This window comes from Carcharhinus amblyrhynchos, chromosome 27 (genome assembly GCF_965287045.1).
Source record: "Carcharhinus amblyrhynchos chromosome 27, sCarAmb.v2.hapA, whole genome shotgun sequence".
Classification (NCBI taxonomy): domain Eukaryota; kingdom Metazoa; phylum Chordata; class Chondrichthyes; order Carcharhiniformes; family Carcharhinidae; genus Carcharhinus; species Carcharhinus amblyrhynchos.
Genome location: NC_137350.1, coordinates 16,203,096 through 16,226,734, shown reverse-complemented (window position 1 = coordinate 16,226,734; position 23,639 = coordinate 16,203,096). Strand labels below are relative to the sequence as shown.

The 23,639-nt window shown below is 42.4% G+C and overlaps 1 protein-coding gene across 6 annotated transcripts in view; it reads right to left on the bottom strand.

Moving 5' to 3' along the window:
• Nucleotides 1-23,639, bottom strand: part of LOC145359228 (nucleolar transcription factor 1-like) — a 65,862-nt gene that overhangs the window by 4,812 nt on the left and 37,411 nt on the right. For 2 of the 6 annotated variants that reach the window (XM_080213717.1, XM_080213716.1), the window contains exons 13-20: nt 18,999-19,154; nt 15,477-15,650; nt 12,560-12,670; nt 9,767-9,849; nt 8,938-9,127; nt 5,907-5,954; nt 5,317-5,391; nt 2,517-2,660 (exon numbers count right to left, since the gene is read on the bottom strand). In XM_080213717.1, the coding sequence (XP_080069843.1) occupies nt 2,517-2,660; nt 5,317-5,391; nt 5,907-5,954; nt 8,938-9,127; nt 9,767-9,849; nt 12,560-12,670; nt 15,477-15,650; nt 18,999-19,154 (981 nt within the window). The remainder of the gene's footprint in view (nt 1-2,516; nt 2,661-5,316; nt 5,392-5,906; nt 5,955-8,937; nt 9,128-9,766; nt 9,850-12,559; nt 12,671-15,476; nt 15,651-18,998; nt 19,155-23,639) is intronic. The other 4 variants (XM_080213719.1, XM_080213718.1, XM_080213720.1 and 1 more) reach the window with 4 other exon arrangements.

Here is a 23,639-nt window from a genome sequence, read left to right as displayed (position 1 = left end):
AACATGTCTTCTGGACTGAGAGAGGAAACCTACAGAGATATGGGAAGAACATGCAGATTCTGCACAGACAGTGACCCTGGCTGCAGTAGTATTTTGTGGATGGTACACTGTACCACACACACTGTACTATCATGCCGCCCTAAGTGAGCATAGCAAAGAAAAGCATGGTAGCTAAATTTGCAGATGACACAAAGATAGGTAGGCAAGTATGCTGTGAAGATGATACAAGGAGTTTGCAGATAGAAGTTGAGTGAGTGGGCAAAAGATCAGGCAGATGGAGTATAGTATGGGAAAACCACAAGTTGTTCACTTTGGCAGGAAAAAGTTTGGAACTTGCTGTCTCAGAAGGTGGTGCAAGTGGGGTCATCCAATATTTTTAAGGCAGAGGCAGAAACATTCTTGTTCAGTGAGGGAATCAAAAAATCATTGGGGTAGATGGGAATGTGGAACTCAATAACAAACAGATCAGCCATGATCTTATTGAATTGCAGAGCAGGTTCGAGTGGACAAATGGCCTGCTCCTGTTTTGCATGTTTATATGATACAAAGCAAGGCGGGAATGCAAGATGCGAGGAGGACACAAAGAGGCTGCAAAAAGGTACAGACAGGTTATGGGAGTGGGCAACAAGATGGTTAAAGGAGCACACTGTGGGGCAGTCAGTTTGGTGGAAAGGACATAAAGCAGCACCCCAGCTTGGGGATACAGCCTCATGGTAAAGGTACAATCATTTCTGAAGTTTGAGTGAAGAGATTTCTCCTAATGAGGGCTGTGAATTTGGAATTCTCTGCTCAAGGGTTTGTGGATGCTCCATCACTGAATATACTTAAAGCTGAGAGAGATAGGTTTTGGGTGTCACAAAGAATCAAGGGATACAGTGAGCAAGTGGATTTGAAGCTAAAGATCAGCCGCCATTGTATTAAGTAGTTGGTCAGGCTAGAAAGGCTGCGTGGTCTATTCCAGCTCTTACTTCTTATATTGATTATTCCATAATTAGCAAATCACTAGTGAAAGAACATAAGAACATAAGAAATAGGAGCAGGAGTAGGCCATTTAGCCCTTCAAGCCTGCCCCGCCATTCAATAAGATCATGGCTGATCTGTCGTGGCTCAGTTCCACATTCCCGCCCTCTCCCCATAACCCTTAATCCCCAGTCTTATCAAAAACCCATCAACCCGCGCCTTGAAAATATTTGGCGAGGTAGCCTCCACCACTGCAACGGGCAGAGAATTCCAGAGATTCACCACCCTTTGAGTGAAGAAGTTCCTCCTCAACTCCGTTCTAAATCGCCCCCCCCCCCCCCCCCCCCTATCTTGAGGCTGTGCCCCCTAGTCCTATTGTCCTTTCTGAGCGGGAAGAGTCTCTCCACCTCTATCCTATCCATCCCATTCATCATCTTATATGTCTCAATGAGATCTCCCCTCATTCTTCTAAACTCTAACTAGTACAAGCCTAGTTTATTCAGCCTCTCCTCATAGCTCAACCCCCTCAACTCCGGTATCAGCCTAGTAAACCTCCTCTGCACTCCCTCCAAGGCCAAAATATCCTTGCGTAAGTACGGCGCCCAAAACTGCACACAGTACTTCAGCTGCGGCCTCACCAATGCCCTGTACAGCCGCAGGGACTGTTTTATTTAGGTTGAGATATTAGACAAAGCAGTGTAGTGCTGCACACAGTTTTGTGCTCATCTATGGACAGCACATTGGCTAGGACTCACAGCTCCAGGAACCTGGGTTCAACTCCCAGCTTGGATCACTGTGTGTCTGGAGTTTGCACATTCTCCCAGTGTCTGTGTGGGTTTCCTCTGGGTGCTGCAGTTTCCTCCCACAATCCAAAGATTTGCAGGTTAGGTGGATTGGCCATGCTCAGTTGCCCCTTAAGTGTCCCGGAATGCATAGGTTAGATGGATTAGATGGGTAAAAAACGTGGGATTGTTGTTGGTGCTGACTCAATAGGCTGAATGGCCTCTTTCAGCACTGTAGGGTTTTTATGACTAATTCAACTTGAAAATTCTTGATGTCACTTTTGGGTCAAAATAGCTTCAAATGAAACCATCCTCCACATTTTACAGAGGCCACAAATTGGTGAATAAGCACAATGTTACATATTCAAGAAGTTTTGAATTGTGACTGTGTGTTGCCAGGGTAATTCTCCTATTCGTTCTATGTGAAAAAAGTGGCTCCGCTTGATACAAGATGAAAATCAAACCATCATTTAACATACCATTAACTGTAATCTTTGGGAAAGAGTCTAAGGGAAGGAAGCATTATTAGCCAACCTCTTGTTTCAGAGTTCAGTAACTATTTTATGCTGATTTCTGGACATTATTTTTATTCTCTAGGAACCGGGTTTAGATTTCATGCAAGATGACCCATAAAGCCACGAAAGGGAAGTTTCATACTGTTGAAGGCTGGATTCAAAAACAAGTTCATGAGATGGAGGGAGCAGTGAGGCAGAAGACTAGCATTCTTGAAACTACTCGATTCTCTCAACACTTCATGTCAAAAGAAAATTTTACCTCATCTGCATCATCCTCTTCCTCACTTTCTTCATCACTGTCCGAACCTGAGGAATCGTCAGAATCTGAGGAATTGGCCTTTTCTTCATCATCGTCATCATCGTCGTCATCATCATCATCGTCTTCATCCGACTCCTCAGATTCCTGCAGCATTCAGTAAGAACTCTGAATACTTGAAGCCCTAACTAATTTCTCCTTTAACAACATTCGGTGCATAAAACCCCATTTGAAGATTAAAGAACAGACATTTGAATATGAAATAATGTTAATTTAATGATTTCCCTATTGTTCAGACCATCACAGTTTTTGTTTCAACTCCAAAGAATTCCATTCTCAGAAAGGATCACTCCATTAGAGACAACTACAAGCACAAAATCATTGCTGCTGACTCTGAACTGGAATAAATCAACTTAACTAAATCATAAATCTGGACGGCACAGTGGTTTGATTCCCAGCTCGGATCACTGCGTAGAGTTTGCACACACTCACTGTGTCTGTGTGGGTTTCCTTTGGTTGCTCCGGTTTCCTCCCACAGTCCAAAGACTGTGGGGGTTAGATCGTTTGGACATACTAAATTGACCCTAGTTTTTTTGGGGGGGGGGGAAAATCAGCAGGATAAATATGTGGGGTTACAGGGATAGGGTGGGATTGTTGTCAGTGAAGCTTGATGGGCTGAATGACATCGTTCTGTACTGTGGGGATTCTACAATTCTGTCAACAGGTTAACAGCCACTGGTCCAACTTAGGAGGCAGGTACGGATAGACAGGTGGAGTTGAGGCCAAGATGAGATCATGATCGTATTAAGCAGCAGAGCAGGCTCAAGAGGCTGCATTGCCTGCTCCTGCTCCCAGTTCTTACGAAACCAAATTATCGGCATGGTCAATTTTGCTTTAGCAGATAGTACTGAAGAATGGGGATGCTGGCAGATTTTTACGATCTATGGCCCAGTCCAATGATGCTATAGGGCCCTTTCTGCTATTTCAATTAATTACTTGGTGACAAACAACTAAATGCGAGACTTTTCTTGTCCAATTCATACACTCCCATTGTAGCTGGGGCATTTAACCGTCGAGGCAAGGAGCACAATTGTTGAATTTTGTCAAAATTTCCTACAGTCAGTTTTACGGAGCAGGATCAATATAGACCTAGGGACGTGGAGAAAGTTTAAAGCATACAACAGCTACTCTGCACTGGGATGAATCTCCCCAGTGTCACTCAGTAACTGCCAGAATGTGATTCATGGCGTTCCCCAGGGATCTCGACCAGCGGCTCAACTTTGCAACATACATATCAATGACTTAGATACTGAAGTTTTAGTCTCCCCAAGTTTACAGCTAACACTAAATTAGGATGCACGCAAGTTATAAAAAAAGGATTAAAATGAATGAATGAATGGGGCGGCACAGTGGTTAGCACTGCTGCCTCAGAGCTACAGGGACCTGGATTCGATTCTCAGCTTGGGTCACTGTATGTGGAGTTTGCACATTCTCCCTATGTCTGCATGGGTTTCCGGCAAGTGCTCTGGTTTCCACCCACAGTCCAAAGATGTGCAGATTAGGTCAACTGGCCATATAAAATTGTTCCTTAGTGTCCCAGGATGTGTAGATTAGAGGGATTAGAGGAGTAAATGTGCAATGTTGTGGGGATTAGGGCCTTGGGCAGGATTATTGTCGATGCAGACTTGATGGGCTGAATGGCCTCCTTCTGCACTGCAAGGTTTCTATGACCAAAATTCTAACAGTTGGAGTTCAATGTGGGGAGTGTGAAGTCATTCACTTTAGATGCAAGAAAGGTAAATCAGAGACTGGAAACGGAGAAGGAAGAAAGGATTGAAGTGTGCAGGTGCTATCCCAGATTCTGGGAGAACTCCAGATGAACCTCATGTGGTGTCGCTTGTTCAAACTGCTGCTTGCGTTTTGGCAATGGCATTGTGGTATTATCACTAGACTATTAAATCCAGAAACTCGGCTAATGCTCTGGGGACCCAAGTTCGAATCCTGTCACAGCAGATGGTGGAACTTGAATTCAATTTTTAGAAAAAAACCTGGAATTAAGAATCTACTGACGACTGTGAAACCATTGTCGACTGTCGGAAAAACCCATCTGGTTCACTAATGTCACTGGTTCACTTAGGGAAGAAAATCTGACATTCTTATTTGGTCTGGCCGATATGTGACTCCGTAGGCACAGCAATGTAGTTGACTCTCAACTGCCCTCAAGCAAGTAAGAATGGGCAATAAACATTGGCCAGCCAACGACACCCATGTCTCACAAACGAATAAAAAAAGAGTAGCATAGCACCTATTCCACATTGTGTCATTTGTAACACCTACAGTAGCTGACTGAAGCTAGTGCACCCGAGCGTGGCTGGCAACATTCTAACTATCAAGGATAATACATGCTGATGGGAACAGGAGTGTGCAGCAATGCAAGTAAGCCTTCAGCAGGTACAGCTATAATGACCTCTTCACATAGTAATCCTCATCAAGTTTCTATCAACAGTAAACTCAAATCAAGTTGAACGCTGATGAACAGGCAGACAGATACAAGGAAAATTACAACATGCTCAATGCCTTTTGTTCAAGATGATAAACCCCCTCCCCAATAGTCACGGCCAACTCTGCTGCACAAAGTGAACCTTTTTGTCAGCAGAACATTGTGCACACCCACTGCGCAACCTCCCCCAATTTACAACTTGTTGCTCCAACCAATCAGTTCAGCCTTAAGAAGATTTGCAGGGTCTTTTTCAGACATAAAGCTGGAGCAAAGCAAGAGACTTAGAACTCTAGAGATACTTACACTTGCACTCTTTGTTGGTAATGTAATCTTCATTTTGGGATTTGGGCTGGCTGCCTTTGCAGTAGTCTTGCGTTTCTGTCAATGACATTATAGCAAGTTCAGATTATCAAAATGAAAAAAGTCTGCAATTATCATCATTAGTGTTCACCCACCAATTAAACTTCAAGAATACACATTTCCATATTCCCCCAAGGTTGCCCCTGTCTCTCCCCACTCCCCAACCTCCAAATTTATTAATAGAAACAGACTTTGGGCCAAGTATTTAATGTCAACAATTTAACCAAGATTCAAACGAGGTGATAGTTCGCAAGCCAGAAGGCGGTGTGCTTAATAGCCAGTCAACAAAAAACAATAATTCAGTAGGCACCCAGTCTAAGGGTGGGATTTTCCAGCCACCCTCGCCCCAAGACCAGAAAACCCCACCTGACATCAATGGACCTTCGCGTGGTTTCCCATCCCCACCCCACCTGCCTGTGACGATTCCAAGGGTAGACAAACGTAAAAATTCTGCCCAAGATATCACCAGCTCACAAAACTAAATTACTAAGTTTTGAACACAAAATTTGTCAAAATATGGCCAGTTGACTTACATTTGAAGTGTATTCTTTGTACAAGTTTCTCTCTTGGGGAGACAAGCTCTAAGGAAACAGAAGTAACACTTATGAATATAGCATTTTACCCAACTCAAAAATAATGACTCCAAAACTATTACAATCACAAGGCTGTGAATAATTAGGACTCTACAGTTACTATTGACACACTGTCCCTGTTAAGCAACATGCTTAGTACTAATACTAGATAATGATCAGCAAGTCCACTCAGAGGCGACTGGACTTTCAAGTGAAGTTAAAAGGGAACCAGCAGAACTACTCCGCTTCCACTTGCCAGTCTGTGAAAGTAAAAGAACTAGAACAAAACACTTGCATTCTGGAGAGGCAAGTTCCATATGAAAGACTAGCTAAAAACCCACAAGAATCAGGGTAGAATTGGAGAAGTGGATTGAACAACAGGACACTTGAAAGCTCAGAGATACTGGGTTTAAATTTAAATATCAGTGTCACAAGTAGGCTTACATTAATACTGCAATGAAGTGACTGTGAAAATCCCCTCGTTGTCAAACTGTGGCACCTGTTTGGGTACACTGAGGGACTATTTAGCATGGCCACTGGACCTAACCAACATGTGTTTCGGTCTGTGGGAGGAAACTGGAGCACCTAGAGGAAACCTAAACCGACACGGGGAGAATGTATAGACTCTGCACAGGCAGTGACCCAAGCCAGGAATCAAACTTGGGTCCCTGGCGCTATGAGGCAGCAGTGCCACTGTGCTACTTGGCAGAGTGCTGAGTAGGTCATCACAGGGGATCCGTGATTAAATTCTTATTTATAAAAAGAAATGTACACCATTGTTGAGATTTTGCAGAAAGATTCAGATTTCATGATTATCTATCCAATTGCATAACCAGAGGTCAGCGGTGAGAAATGTAAAATACTGCATAGTGAAAGAACGAACATGGTACAGATCTGAAAATTAATGAAGGTGATGGGATTTGTTACTTTTCAATGTGGAGAGAGTACAAAGAAGCAATTAAAAGCAAACATCTGGATATTTAATAAAACAGTAGAACATCAAACTTGATGACACACTGGTCACCCCATGGGAATATGGTCAAATATTGGTCCCTGAGCCGCAGATCTGTGTGAATGCTTTGGAAGAGGCAACACACTGACAGTAATGTCATGGGACAAAGACATTGCAGTATATTTATTTTTTGATATGTAGATATCCTCGTGGTTAATTTCTAAAATTTAAAAACCTGAACAAAGACCTTTTAAACTGGCTGAATGTCTGTGTCACCCTCTGAACAAAAGGACCTACCATAGGAGTATGGTAGAGAACTGAATGTATTATTTTCGAATCTGCAGATGACACAAAGTTGGCTGGGAAGGTGAGCTGCGAGGAGGATGCAGAGATGCTTCGGCATGATTTGGGATGGCTGAGTTTGTGGACATCTGCATGGTAGATGCGGTATAACGTAGATACATGTAAGGTTATCCACTTTGGTAGCAATAATAGGAAGACAGATTACTACTTGAATGGGTGTAAACTGAAAGATGGATACTCAGTGAGACCTTGGAGCCCTCGTGCATCAGTCTTTGAAAATAAACACGCAGGTACAACAGGCTGTGAGGCCACAGCTGAGTATCATGTGCAGTTTTGGTGTCCTTTGGTGTAGGAAGGATGTTGTTGCTATATAGAGGAAGTACAGCAAAGGTTTTTACCAAGTTGATTCCTGGTAAAGGCTGATTCCTGGAAAGAGGGATCAGGATACTGAATTCGATGATCAGCCCTGAAGGGCCAAATGGCCTGCTCCTGCTTCTAGTCGATATTGCAGATATTGAACCTCTATCTCTGAAGAGACTCTTACACCCCCTGTGGTCTGCAGAGACCAAATTCCTTTCAGATCTTAAGAACATTTAAACAAGTCAAGAACACACTTGGAACACACATGTCCTTTGTTAAAGGCACAGTGAGCAGGTAAGAATCACATGACATTAAATCCTTTAGTTTTTGTAATCAAATCTTAAACCTGCCGTTTTGCCATCCACAAGCAGCAGCACCGTAAAGGGGCTCTGTCCAGATTGAGTACCTGGCCCCATCTACACTGCTTCTACCGGAACTTCTGTGCCATAATCTTCAATACAGATTCATCTCTGCATGCCCATCACCTCATATGATGTCAACTGCACTGGGATGAATTATACAGTACCAGTTTTCAGTTTGCGGATTCTGAGAAGTAGCACCTTATTGGACTTAAGATTTTGGACAAATGTGAAACATTAATTCTTTTCTGTGGTCTTTATCCTGTCAGTCTTTTACCTAACCCTTTCACATTTCTAGTTATGGATGAGCAGAGGGACAAAATTGGGGCTGTTTAAATTATCTCTTTTCTATAACTGGAAGGATTGCTCAAGTGAGAAAAAGACAAAAAGGAGCACAGGGAGAAGTTGGTTGAGGGGTAACGTTACTGGGTTAATAAGGCCTGTGGAAGAGGAAGACAACTGGAGCCAAATGGCAATGACCATCACTGCCTGAGATCATGGTGGAGGCAAGTTCAATCCAAGCATTCAAAAGGGTACGAGACTGCTACCCGAAAAGGAAGAATGTGCAGTGTTACAGGGAGAAGATAGAAGCGAACAGCCCCTGCTAACAACTGGTGCAGACATATTGGGCTGAATCACCTCCCTCTGGTCTGTAATAATGTGTTTCTGTGAATAACTCGAGCTATGTCTATGAAGACTGTCAAGTGAGGGACCAGTTGAATGTATTGTTATTCTTCTGAAAATGGAAACTACCACCATCCTTTCCCTCCCTAGTGGCCATATACCCTCAACTCCATGAGGCTAAATGTACCGTCATTGCTCCTCCCCATCATCCAACCCAAGAATCACTTTATTTAAAGATCACAGTAAGTGATTAAGTGTAGCAGCCATTTGAACTCAGTTAGAGGCCCATTCATCGAGTGGGGGAAAGAAACACCCTCAACTGGTAGCGCAAAATGTATCCAGACTAGCCAACTACAATGCTCTCCTGCTCGCAATTACTGTGCAGACTCTCTACCTTAAGCCAGGCTTCTAGATTGATTTTGTATTGGCTTTGCTGTTCTTCTGCCATCTTCTTGTAACGGTCCTTCTGAGCCTGGGTGACTTTTCGCCATCTTTTCCCAATCTCCACCATCCGGTCCTTCAGATTCAGATGGTTCAGCTCACCACCTGTGAGAAGCTCCTGGGAAAATTTCTGGTAACCATTCCTGAAAAGGCAGTCATCATAAACATTCGTCAGCTCAACGGGCCAGTAAATATATATACATATAAATAAATTGCCATTAGGATGAAAATTTTAGGTTAATTTTAGAACTGTGTAACACTGTATAAACTCCTCCTGAATATTTGTTCCTTCAAACAACGATAAACCAGCAACATTGTACAGCTTATTAGAGTTATCACATACACAACAGCCTCTTTACAGCACGTTTTGTGTGTTTTTTTTTCCCTGAGACTTTATTCAACACTTAGAACAGGACTGGCAGAAATGGCCAATGAATTTTTACAGCAGAAAGGACTCCCAAGTTAATGATGGAAATGAAAAATACCAAATCACACTATCCACCAATAAATCTCTGCAGTAATGCCCTTGCTCTCTGCTCCCTCTAATTTTGACCTTCATAACAAAGCACAACCATCCCAAGTCACTTTTTCCCGTCTTTACCTTTCCATTCTCTCCATAACTGCCAAATCTCCAACACAATCAGTAATTATGAAAAAATAATCCAACACAAAATTTATAATGTGTCACGGTAGTCGAGATAATTACAGGAATCTACCATAAAGGCCATCAATTATTTGAGGGTCAAATCCGGTGCTTATTTTGATAAATTAGAAGTACGTACATTGGTGGCTTTTTCGGTTCCCCTTCAAATTTCATTTTTTTGTTTGTGTTGGTTGCTGGTGCTCGGATTTCACTTAATTCTTTCTGAAATGCAAAATAATATTTGTAAAACAAAAGGCACCCACAACAATTGAATACAGTTACTAATGCAGTAAACAGCAGGACTCAGTGACTGGTTTTCGTCCTGAGGCCATTCTCTTATGTTCCTATCCCACGATATCTGGGCACAGCGAAAGCAACGACAGAAAAGCAATAACAAAGTTATTGTTGCTGAGGCAACTTTGTAGGAGTGGGGAAGAATAGGATAGATGGGAAGTATGATTTAAGGGTTTCTACTCCCTATGGTTATCTAATGGTTACCTATGGAAGTGTGTATCTGAATGCTGGGTCCAAACAGGAAATCAGGCTAAGATGCGATGGGTTCCTACAGCCAAAGGGACCGTTCGAATATCTTGTCAAACTCCATGGGCAAATGATGGTACATCAATAGTGCTTCTACCATGGAGCTTCTTGTGAGGCCGATCCTGCTCTGATCCAATTTTACACATCAAGGACAGGCTCCTGGACAACTCTCAGGAAAAGGAATCCAGGCTACCCTCCTCACCATTACCCAAAATGAGAACTAAAGCTAATTCTAATACCCAACTCCTGCCCAGAATAAGATTGGCTAATTAAAGAATAAGGGCAGGGATCAAACATGCTTTGCTCTGCACTTCTGGGTGCAGTAGTTTAGTGTGTGAAGCTTAAATGCTAGGAGTTAGCCAAAAATATATTTTGGTCAATTGTAATCTCCAAAAAGCGGAGGAATCCCAGAGTTGGGGATGGAAGGAATTTCCAGTTGATGCCATTAAGAAGTGCAGAGCAAAGCTCCCTCTACTCTGTTGAGTCTTAAGCGCAAGCACTCCCTTAATGCACTTGTGCGGTACATCAGTTTACTGCACCAGCCAATCTTGTTACCCAAGTGGAAAAGACAACCATCTGTCATTGCAGATCCTGCTCCTATCACTGTTTTGGTGTTGGAATATTATGAGTGACGGAAAAATGCAGAAAGCAGTTACTAGAATGTTTATTTGTATCCCAAAGACCGCAGCCATTTTTGACACTTCATGACCCATCCGTTATGTCGTTTTGGATGGACCTCACCCACTTGGGCACATCTCCAACACCACCTCCAGGTCAGGAACGCTCTCCATCATTGGACTTGCTGCAACATGTCACCAGCCTTGGGTGGCACTAATACTATTAAAACCTTACAAGATGATCGCAAGGGAGGAAAAACGCATACTTCAGATTGATTACAGTACTGAAATGTTGTAAAAGTAGAGAAACGTGCTTTCTCTTCAAAGCACACAGGGATTGATAATCACTGAAATTTAATATCGGGTGAGTCCAATAAACAGTTCATTTGCCCAGCTGTCAGCTGGTCTGAGATCACTGAGTCAAGCATTTGAGTTTCATGGTATCAGTTTTTTTTTAAATGGGCAACGAGAATACAACTTGAGACAGGTTATTGGTAATTCAACCACAAGATATGTTCAATGAAAGCTCCCTTTACAGCATGCTGCCCATCGCCATATCTATCACACAGCAGCAGGTTACTCTGACAAAAGCCAACTACAATATCTCCCCGCGATCTCAGTCCTGTGGGTTAACACAGGGTTACTGAATTCTCCTTTAGCTGGCAAAAGACTTGTTGGAACCCAGTACTGGCCTGGGATGAAAGCAAAGCGGTAAAATATGACCGTACTCCCGGTGTATCATTTGATATTTTCTCTCTACTCCCCTTTTCCCCACTGGATCACAAACGTACAGACAAGAACTGGACAAATGATGTTTGAGATAAGCAAACAAAATGCAAAAACCTTGATCATCATGAAAGGATTTGGTTAGTTGAAAGACAAAAAATACAACTTCATGAGCCAAACTGTTGAAATGGTCATTTTTACAAGCCCTTGAATATAAAGGGCACCTCTTCTTCTGCCAATAACCCATTCAGGACAACGTGACTAGTCTTGCAAGTTAGTCACTTTGAAGGTCCTCAGATAGACAGGCCCTTTACTCAGTAGCACGTTTCAATATAACAACTTTTCTGATGATTATTTCGACACCTTCCACCTGTCTTGACATCAATAACTTACAGAACTTGACAACAACCATATTTTCGCCCCCTATTTATACAGGTAACAGAACCGAAACTCTTTCCAATTTCTCGCATACACAATGAAAATTTTCACTTAAGCTCTTTTGGCAAAACTGCGTTACCAGGACATCCTGAACTTTTCATCACTACAGCCTGCATCGAGTATTCAAGTCAAGCACAGCGTCAGTTGGCTGCAGAGTAAAAAAATCTCTGCCCCAAATAATTCAAGCTTCCATTAGCACTGTGTACATAAATTGCCAGCCAACCATGTGGTTGGAAACGGAGGCAAATGGTGTTGAGTCTAAGCCCATAGGGAGCTGGACGCTTGACTCTTCCATCTGATTTCACACAGGTCACTTAGAGCTTACCAAAAGGGTTAAACTTCCAGCCTAGGGAGCAGCTTTTTATTTAAAAAATCCATTCAAGGTGAAGAGATAGTGCGAGGCCATTCAGATGCCTTAGAGCAGCGACACTTCATACTTGCTTCAGAATTTGTTGCATAATGAGACTAACATACTCATGAGCAAAAGTATAGCAGTTAGATACTTGCTATGAAACTGGTTGGTGGAGAGCAAAATGTTCAACTCTTAGGTCAGTCAAGAGCAAGTATCCTTGGTACTGAACTTGCTGTAAGAGGAACAGAGAGGGGAGTACCTCGTATCGCTTTTGATCCTCTGCTGCTTTTTTAATCCACATTAATTTCTCCTTTTTCTCCATTGCACTCCAAGTAGCCTCCATCGCTTTGAATGCCTTAGTGCGATCATTCTAAAAAAGACAAAAGACACACCGTGAAGCCCAGTATTTTGTTTTTGCAACATCAAGACGCGGTTCAGATTACAATCAATCTGACAGCATGCGCTACTACATAAGTGTGCAATGCTTCACCTCCATTCCAAACTCTCTGGAGTACAGGTTAAACAAATCCCAAAAGATTTTATTGGGCATAACTGGTGTGTCTATCAAGAAACGAGGCTGAGACTTTCACCCTTGAGAGCATTGGCCAAAGCTGGAAGGGGTTGCACACACACTACGCCAGGCAAAGCGTGGAGAAGGCAGTACTGTAGACTGCACTGAACGCCAAGTGGATTGCACACAAGGGAGGTGCGATCAAGCACACATGAATAGCATCCAATTTCCTGGTCCGCAGACTGATTAGCTCCAATTGTAAGAAAAGCTCTAGAGCATAGCGAAATCAGACTTAAGTGTCTGATGCACTAATAAAGAAAGCAAATGTTTCGCCGCTTCACCCCATGTTTGCGGTGAACAATATTTACGGAGCACACGGCCTCGTTCGCAAGCAAGAATGCGCCACAAACAAGCAGCTAAAAGCACCTGTCAGATCGAGCAGTTCGTCCGAATCAAAAATTGATTTGAGAAATGAAACATGGCAGCTGCCAAGCAATATGTCAGTTAAGGAAAGCTGACAAGAATGCTAGCTGGTCATCATGGCAGTACGTGGAACTTTGTATCAAAAGGTCTTCTGCAGACTGGACGGCGATTCTCAATCTCTGAATATCCAAGACAATCTGGATAGAGGGCGGAAATTTATATGGAAACATTAGAGTTACACTTACTGTCCTTACCTCAGCATAGTACAGAAAAGTAGGCAGTGTTTATTTGTTACAATTTGCTTTAGGACCAATATCCTTCTCTGAAGGAAGGACCCAAATCCAATTTATATCAAAGTAATGGCACTTGCTTTGTGTATAAATTCTACAATGGGACTTTAACAATGCAGCAAAGTTGTTTCAGATATGCATAGGTGGGTCTTGACCACACCAAAGTCACCCATGCAGCAAAATGTAATCTGCAACCCATTCAGAATTAGGCTTCCTTAAAGTTCTGTAAACGTGGACATCAATCATACTGCTTACTCTACAAGCAGCTTAAAAGGTCAAAGGTGAAAAGAGAGCTGTATTTCAAAAGAAATTGAATCCCTAGGGAGGTGGTGTTCAGATCACCTCAGGGAGGAATTTCATTAAGGTCTCAAGAATAAAACAGGAGGCTACCTGAAGGACAGGATACTTAACAGCTTAGTAAAAAAAAAATCAGCGTGCCAAAGCTAGCAGCAGAAATAAATGCACTAATTCCCAAGAACGAACTTTGGGAAGACATTAACAAGGAAAGTAATGAAGGTATACAAATGACAGGAAAATGTACTGTGTTCATCTGAAGAGATATGCTCCAGTATAATAAATACTGGTTTCAATTCACCGAAAAACATTGCATTAGCCGTTCAGCTCGCTAGACGTACAGTTTAAGGCAGAGAATCAAGTTCCCAAACAAATTGAAAGAGAGCACTATTTATAAGACCATGGTGCCTCTTAGGTACCTCTACCAACTTCATCCTGGATCAGCCCTGAGGAGTGTTTTTAAATCAAAGGTAAAACCGTAAATTGGTTCCAAGTTATCTGTGGATCAATTCACAGCAGAACACGAACACAGGATAGACTGTTCTAAGCAGCTTTTTAACCAGAAAGCTGTGGTGGGTTATTTGGGTCAGAGGTGCATTTTGGACAGACATAGAATTGGGTCCATTGGTGCTGGCTTCCAGGGTCATTCCAGACCAAGATGGCACTCTTCAACAACCAAGATTAAAGTCACTTTACATTGATTCAAGGAAAGCCATTGTGGCCTTGATGCCCATCGGGCAAATTAGTCAATCATTAGTGTTGACATTTGGTGAAAAATCTGTTGAAACCTTTTGCAGAAAATATTATGCAAGATCGAACACAAGTTCAACCCTGGTCCAGAATAATTGAAAAATCTTTTCCTGCATACTAAATCCAATCACTGGAACTACTGCAGATTACAGAAGCAAAAGAAAGGTAGGAGTGTTTTCTCCATGATAATTGTCAAGTGGAGCAGGAATGAGGACAACCACTTATTATTCTGGTACGGCAAAGTCAGAAATCTTAATGAGTGCCGACAAAGTGTCCTCTACCTCCTTTTAATGGTAGAGAACTTATGCATGTGAAAGTTGAACAAGGTAGTATCAAAAACTCAATAACTTTGCTTACTAACAGCCAGACCTTTAAAAAAAGGCAACTGCCTTTCCCAGAAAAAAGTAGCATATTATTATTAATCCAAGGGCACAAACCACAAAGTTGCTACAGTACTTGTTACCCATTTCTATATTGTAAGTTAAACAAGAGAAATCAGTTTTTAACAAAAAAGGGTGAATGATACTAAAGCTCTAGGGGTAACTCTGCATCAAATGCGGTGCTTGATCCAAGGATGAGGAGCAAAAAGAGGAAGCATATGATAGAGCTCACTGTCGTGGATAGGTCTTCTCTGGGACACAGAAGGCGTACGGAGCAGATAAAACAAAACTAATGTAGCATAATATTTCAAGCTGGTTCTCCCAACAGCAAGAAATTCTTACAAGTTGGAAAACAGATATGCAGCAAAAACTGAAATATTTTAAGTGGTGAATCTCTCATGCTGCAGACAACCTCCCAACAGTAAGTGCAATCCTGTCCATTCGCAGGTTGCCTAATCTCTTAGCCAATCCCCATTTCTTCCACTCCAAATGGTCACTTCTTCTCTTTTGACTATCCCCAGTGCATACCCTGTACTTGGCCAGATAATCTCCAATCACATTCTGCTGCCAGATCTCTTCTGCAGTCTTGGGTGGCTCAGGCAGCTTCCCTCGGACAGCAGAGCCTTTTCCATCTTTTCCAAAGCCCTGCTTTTTCTGCTCCGACTCGGCCTTTGCCGCAGCCTCCATGCGCCGATACTTCTCCTGTTGCAGCAAAAACATCATTTTAGATCTTTCAAAATACAATTTCTTCCACTAAACATAACCAGGCCACTGAGTGCAACGCAGTTCTGCTATTTGCTACTCACTAATGTGCCGGGCGGTTAAATTATTGACTGCAATGCTGATCCTCCTATTTCTTCAAATAATGGTTAACCTTCACAAATTGCGATCGGATGGATAGTCTTTCTAATGGAGAACACCATGGGGCATTCACCTTTCAAAATCCAACATTCCTACAATCACCAAGGGAATCGTGTCATTCCGTTATTCAAAAGGACAGTCTATAAAAGCTTGAATCCGATACTGTACCAACTCTTTTGAGAATGCACAAATTAAGCTTCAGATCCAAACAGCCAAAAGATGGGCACTTTGAACATGTCCTCCAATGGGTAAGGATGGTCATTATCGTAAGGGTTAGTTCATATTCTTTGCTCGATAAAGAAATTTTATGATTCAACCTGGCCTCCAGTCAAAGGTATGACTGGAGGCTAGGCTGAATCATAAAACTCCTGAAATCATGTCAGCTTCATTCACCAGATCAAAAACAGCCATACATGGTCATAGGTTTTAGTATCTCCAGTGAAGGCAGCATTGAGAATTCCTACCAGGCCATAACAGGTATTTCTTGATCAGATAAAACAAGAGGGGAACATTCAGAACGAAAGCATCAAGCATAAAAGCATCCAACCATCTAGAGTGGTCAGGTCAAACTAAACTTGCTATGCTGCAGATGGGGCCAAAAAAAAATTTTGCATGTCAGTCTGTGTAATCATATCACAAATGCAAAGAAGTCTCCCAAGTGAGCTGGAGATTAGAAGCCACTCAAATACATCCTTTAACCAACACGCCAAACACTTGTTCACTCATTACCAGTCAGAAAGCCACACGAGCATCAGCAACATCTTTCAAACCGTCCCCTCTACCATCTAGAAGGGCAAAGGCAGCACAGGTGCATGGGAATACCATCATCTGCAAGTTTCCCTCAAAGTCTCACACCATCCTGACATGAAATTCTCACTCTGTTACTTCATTATTGCTGGGTCAAAACCCACCTAACAGCACTATTGAATTACCTACACCACATGGAGCGCAAGCTCACCACCAGGAAGGGAAGAAAAAGAGAAAGTGGGATAGTGGTGGAGGGACAGAAAGAGGGAAGGAAGGGGAAGAGGAAGGGGAAGAGAAAAAGAGATGGCAATGGAGGGACAGAGGGGTGGGGGTGGGAAGAGAGAGGAAGAGAGAATGAAAGACATACACCATGACATAAACATAGCCTGCTTTGATAAGAAGTGAAACTTGTACAGCATCTTGTTTGCATTTGATTTTTCTCCTGACAAGTACTTAAAATGCCATATTCAAATCTCAAGCAGTTATAGCTGACTTGAATGCTTTTCTATTCCAGACAATTTTTATGAAGCTGGGTGATGTACTCCAGTTAATGGTTTGCTGCGACTATGGCAGCTTCTTCAATCCTGCCAGAAAGGATTACAAATAAATGGAGGAGGCTGAATACTGCACTCAACAGGGGGTCTGTCTACGCATTACCCTCATATCAAACAGCAAATCTTTCATTTTCACCATCATCTCGGTGAAGGGCAGCAAGTCATACTGGGATATCATAGAATCCTCGCAATGCAGAAGGAGGGGCAATTCAGCCATTGAGTCTGCACCAACCACAATGCCCCCAGGCCCTATTCCCACCTATTTACACTACTAATCCCCTAGGGTCAATTTACCATGGCCAATCAACCTAACCCGCATATCTTTGGACTGTGGGAGGAAACCCATGCAGATATGGGTCCCTGGTGCTGTGAAGCAGCAGTGCTAACTGTGCTGCCCCACGGGGGTATAACTCTATTAAGTTCCTCACGTACGTCTCCCAAAAGCCATAGATATTGCCTATTAGACACTCTATTGTGTCATTCACAGCTAAAACAAGGTCCTATCACACAGATGTGAGCAGTGCATAGAAGGGATGACTAGAGAGGTATCAGAAACCAAACTCTAGATCAATTTCCTGCTCCTTGCTGCAGTGACACTGATACCCCATCTATTATGGAAATGAAGCAAACATTGGCTGACTGACTGCAGGAACCCAGCACTATAAGCTGCAGGATGGAGGATTCCTGCAATGCTGCCTCCTCTGGTATTGGCTGAGCTCAGCCAGGTTGTCCACAGTAGGAATGATATAAAAATTAAACATCTCACACCAATAAAAGAACCATCAAACAAACATTTGGATGTCCATCCATCCTTCATCAACTGCAACATTTTCTAAAGTACAAACTAAACCCAATACAGAACTCATAACCAGCAACAAGACTCAATACCAAAGGTTTGTGCAAATTTGAGCAATAGGATTGAAAAAAAAGGTAATGAGGCGACTAGATTGTTATTGAGGGAGGAACATACAATTTCCATGCCCATACATGAAGGCTCCTCACTGAAGGCTGAACACAAATAGAAATATAAGCCTGTATAGGTGCCACTTTGTGAAGAGAGACACATATAAAGTGCTCAGGGAAACTTTTGCCTTGAACGAAAGGACATGGAAGTCAGCTGCATGGAGGAAATGTTTTGTTGCGATGCCCCACTGACGTCCTTATAGACCCCTATGCATCATCAGCTCAGTGTCGCAGTTCTAATCACAGGTAACTCTGGGACCAAGAACTTGTGTGCAGTACTTTAAGACAAAACACTGAAATATACAGGAATATCCTCTAGGAAGAACTTATAAAGCTGGCTAGAAAGAGTGGAACGTAGAAGATGCAATAGAGACTGCACGGCCAAAATTCTGATTTTGTTTAAAATAGGGGAAAGGATGATTTTCACTTCAGCACTGGCTGTCACCTTGTTACTAGTTCCAGCCACTGGAGACAAGTTTATGATTATTACTGGTGCTGCAAATGTTAGTTTGGAGCTACAGCTCTCAATGTTAAGCTTCTTTTGGAAAGGGGTGGAGAGACTATGAGTTAACTAACACCATGAAATACAGGCAGAACTGTTCAATCACCTAGACAGCTTTAATTAAACTATGCCACTCCATCCATTCAAAACACCAGTGGATTCTGCCTTCCAAAAAGGCCACCTGCACCCATTGCTGTTCAAAACCAGGACCATGGAATTCAGGATCTAGAAATAGCAATTTGCACGAATGAAGAGAATGTCAACTCAAATAGTTTTTCTTCGTCCATTACTGCAGTAACTCAACCCTTTCACAATCCAAGTTCTCAGTGGCCTGGTGCTCCAGCCTATTAATGAATTCATTCTGCAGCCACCCCCTGCCTAGACCCTTGTATGGTATCTATCAGCCGCTCAAATAATTTTTACCTTTTTCTTCTCGGACAGTTCAGTCCACATCCTGGCCAATTTTCTCGTCAGTTCACTCTCCGACAGCTCCGGCTCCTCCTCCTGCAACTTCTTGCGCTTCTCTTCCGAGAAAATGAACATGGCAGAGATCGGACGCTTTGGTTTGTCAGAAGTAGTCTGATAACAAATGTGAGAAGAGACCCTTTAACCATTTGCTTATTCTGGCAGCTGGTCTTCCACTTCCTTTACCATTCTACCTTCAAGCTGCCAGGTCTCTCAATCCTTGCCCTTGAAACCCCTTTCTCTGCAAAGAGTCTCAAGTGCTTACCTCTATTTCTGATGCGTGCAAAATATATACTAGGACCCTCCTGGAATACTTAAAAGCGTTTTGCAGGTGCAGCTTCAAGATTTCTTCTAATCACTTGTCCCCTTGCCAATTCCACCCATTCAGCTAACTGCAGAAGGGTCAACTGCTAGTCCAAGCCATTTTCACTCACTCCCCTGGTCGTCTTGTGCCCCTTTCAACTATTACTGAAGCAGACAAGGTGTACAAAATGGCAAACTCTCATCAGGCAACATCGTAGGTGGCCATTCTGGACCAGAAGATGAATATTTTAAAGTTAGCTCAAAGATCCTTACCTAACATGGAAGCAAATTAGAAGCATTAACTGTTAGAACCAATATTATACAACCATGATACACTCAAGGCTCTCTTCACTGAATTCCATGAACATCCAACTAGTTAAGTGGGGTCACATGGATATATACCTTCCAAAGACCTTGGTCCATGACAAGCAAACGTTCATAAGTATGGGTGGTTTGCAAGTGACTGATTAACAAGCTGAACTTACCACTCGTCAAAATCTCTGCTGTGACTAAACTTTAGACATCTAGAGGAACGCCCTGGAAAAATGAGGGACACTGGGCTAAGATAGTCCTATCTGAATCCTATAAAGCTGAACAAAGCAGCCAATAGGCAAACCCATCATCATACCTGTGGACACCACACTAAACTGCCACACATCTACACTGTGACCAGTGAACATTCAATTCTGGCTATGAAATTATTATTGCATACAGATTTCTCACTTGAAAACCAATAGTATCCAACTAACCTTTCAGCAGCTGGCAATGCAGCATCTCGAACTATTGGGGCAAGGTCACTCAGGAAAAATAGAGATCACAACACCAAAATAAATCACACATTTACCAGATCAGTTGGGTATTTGTTTATTAAGGGTTTTCAAGATATTTATTCAGCTGAACATAGAACCATAATGAAAATTGAGAAGTGTTAAGAGATTGCTGTGGCAACCAGAGAAGTGCTGGGCCCATTCCAATCACTTGCAACCTCCCAGCCGTCTCAGTAGGTTTACACCTATTTTTCGAACTACCTGGCAATGAGGGTTTCCTCTTCAGCTTGGAAATTAGCTAATGGGAAAAATGGTTGTCTGAACTGCGATATGTCACAAAGCTGGAGGTAAAAATTACTGAAGGGAGGGAGGTCAAACAAAATAATTAACAGAAAAAAGAAATAGGAGGTTAAAGTGAGCAGCTTTCAGTAAGATATCAAAACCCATGAGAAAATTAACTTGGATGCTGTCTCACCCATAGGCCTTCTTACACAAACAGCAATGGGTGCAAGTCTATTTCATTCATCCACTGACATTTAGTTTGTACAGCCTTTATCAAGTTGCCAGACAAAGTGCAAAAACTTACTACCTGATCATCACTGCCTCATTCCTCCCATTACTAACCCACTTGTGTTTGACAGTCAAAAGAACATTGATGAGGATCAGACATGTACATATTGCATAATACCTACAACATAGTTTAACAGTGGAACTGGGAGATCTGTGAGCAGTTTGCAACACACACTGGGATTGAAGCGATATATGCAGGTTACACCACACAGCCTGTGATTCTTCATAAATGCACACTTCAGAAAGCAGTACATCCAGATAAAAACCACCCTTTTTATAGCAAATCTGCAGCTGTAACAAACCCTTTGAAGTTATTTTTCAAAGCACCTGAGGATTACATGACCAAAGTTACCGAACTGCGAGGTACAGGTTCCAGGTGAGTGCCCCAATACTCAATGCAACCTATGAATAGATTTTCTTATCAAATATCTTTGAAAGAACTGGCAAAATTGGAATTCTTGTAATTCCCTGAATAAGGAGCAGGAGTTGTTCAAAGGTCCCAGGTCAAATGCACATAGTTCCTAGAAGAACTCTGCATCGGTAAATAGATATCAAAGGTCCCACTGACAATCTGAGAGAGTCCCTACACACTTCAAGATGAAGACATCATTTCTAAACTGAAGCAACCAACACCCCAGCAATATTACACGATAACCTCAAACTTCACAGTCCCATAAGGCTCCTAGTCTCCATAGTAATGGCAATGCTGCTCCTAAGTATTGTGTGGTTCTCTGCAAAGAAAGCTAAAACAGATGTATTAGAGTCGCATCTCCAGTGAGGAGAAAAAACATGCCAACATCAAAAAAGGAAGCCTCTGTATTCAAAACTGGATTGCAGACAAGCATTTTCTTTTGTTCTAGGCTCAACGTTGATGAACTCAACTGCATGTCCTCAGGCATTGCTGATTTATAACTGAAATTGATGTGGAGATGCTGGCGTCGACTGGGGTAAATAAACACAGCAAGACGTCTCACAACACCAGGTTAAAGTCCAACAAATTCATTTGATAGTAAACCTACAAGCTTTCAGGGTTTTCCCCTTCGTCCGGTCTCACCTGATGAAGGGGCAAACCCCGAAAGCTAGTGGGTTTACTATCAAATAAACTTGTTGGACTTTAACCTGGTGTTGTGAGGCTTCTTACTGTAATTGAAATTGCCAATTCATGCCTTTCCCTGAAACTGCACTGACTGGAAAGTCTCTCCCCTTCTGTTGACTGTATATTAATGACATATGCACAGATTAGAGTTTGAGCTTGAAGGGTCATTGCTTGAAATGTTGCTTAAAGGCTGCAAAGAGTAAACTGACGATCAAATACAAACGTGCACAGTTCCAAAGGTCAGGCTAAAAACAAAAGAGAAGCTAAAAGCAGATATTCAAATATCAGAACTTGAGTTATGTGCAGGAGCAGGGCAATGATCTTACAGCAGTGACAATGAGCAGGTTATGACAAACCAGCAGAAACATCAAAGTAAGCGATCAACAATGCTACAAAGAGGAGCTTATGAAGGTAAAATCAATGAGAAAATCAGCTCCCTCCAGCCAACGCTCAGATTTGAGAATCTGGAAGTACCATCATGCCAAATGCAGAGGACCTGAAAAGGAAGTTTGTTGTATACATGCTGTTCAATGCACATGTTTCTAACACCAAAAAGAAACATCAAAATGGGTATAAAGACAGATTTTCAAATCAGCAAATGAAACCAAGCATCAGGTACAGACATGATTGATTGGAGCAACATTTTCTCATCTTAAAACTCTTCAGGAAACGTGGGTGTCTGATAGTTAGAAATACACTAAGCGATCCCCAGTGCGTAGGCAGGGGATGGAGGTCAGTCTTTGAACTACGATAAACATAAAATCACAACCTATCCAGCTATAACAATTCCTTTATCAAGACGCACGTTCCTGCCACAAGCACCTTCCAGTGTACACAGCTGAACAAGCTTGCCCTCCAGTTTAAAACCATTGTTTCCTTGTTGAGTCACTGCACTCAGTGCAGCATTGCCTAAAATGCAAGGAGCAGTCTGTGGCTTTCCAGCATCAATGGGTGCCATTTTTAGACAACTCCCAAACAAGACTAAAGCCATTGAAAACATCCCAAATACTGTCAGATATCTAGTCAAAGAATATAACGTGACAAAAAAAAATTTAGTGAGAGATTTCTCATACTAAGTAACCTTGAGCAGGACAAGCGTTCCACAGAAAGCAACTTACTGCCCGAGAAAAGCAACAAAAATCCATAATATGAGCATTTTCAAATCCAACGCATTAAACTCTGCAGGAAAAAAAAACTGTAAAAGCAACTGATTCTCTCCCCCTCTCCTCACCCCCAAACCCCAGCCCACTGCTGCACTCCTGGTACGACCAGCAGCATTAAGTGACAATTCCATACCACATACAAGCCCCAGTGACGCAGAAGCCAGTGTGTGAAATTCGCCCACGGACCACGATTGAAAACAAATCAGCAGAAGCAACTAGATCGAACAGACCAGCAATACCTACAATGAAAGCAGACCCGTGAACAAATCGAGCTACGTGGCATTTAAACGCTGATGACAAAACAGAAAAACTGCACAAGATCCAGGCAGTTGTCTCCACAACAATGCTAAAAACCACACATCCAATGCAATTCCAGCCTCAATTAAAAACAAACGAGAGTATCATGACTGATCAAATCTTAAGATAAGCGTCCACAATGTGCGAAGGCACTGGAACAGCCCACTGGCTCTGTAAAATACCTGTATCACCAATGGTGTGGGAACCATGCAAGTGAGATCCAAGACCGTTCCAGATTCAATCCGATTAATATCAGCTGTGGTACAAATGGAGCACTGCTGAGCTTTGTAGAATGTGTACGAACAGGTTGAATAACGTATTTGGATATGTCCATCCCCTCACACCAGATGACACTTAATATTTTAGGAGCGAAAGGGCTGTTAGGGTTATTCGTGTCTTGGAG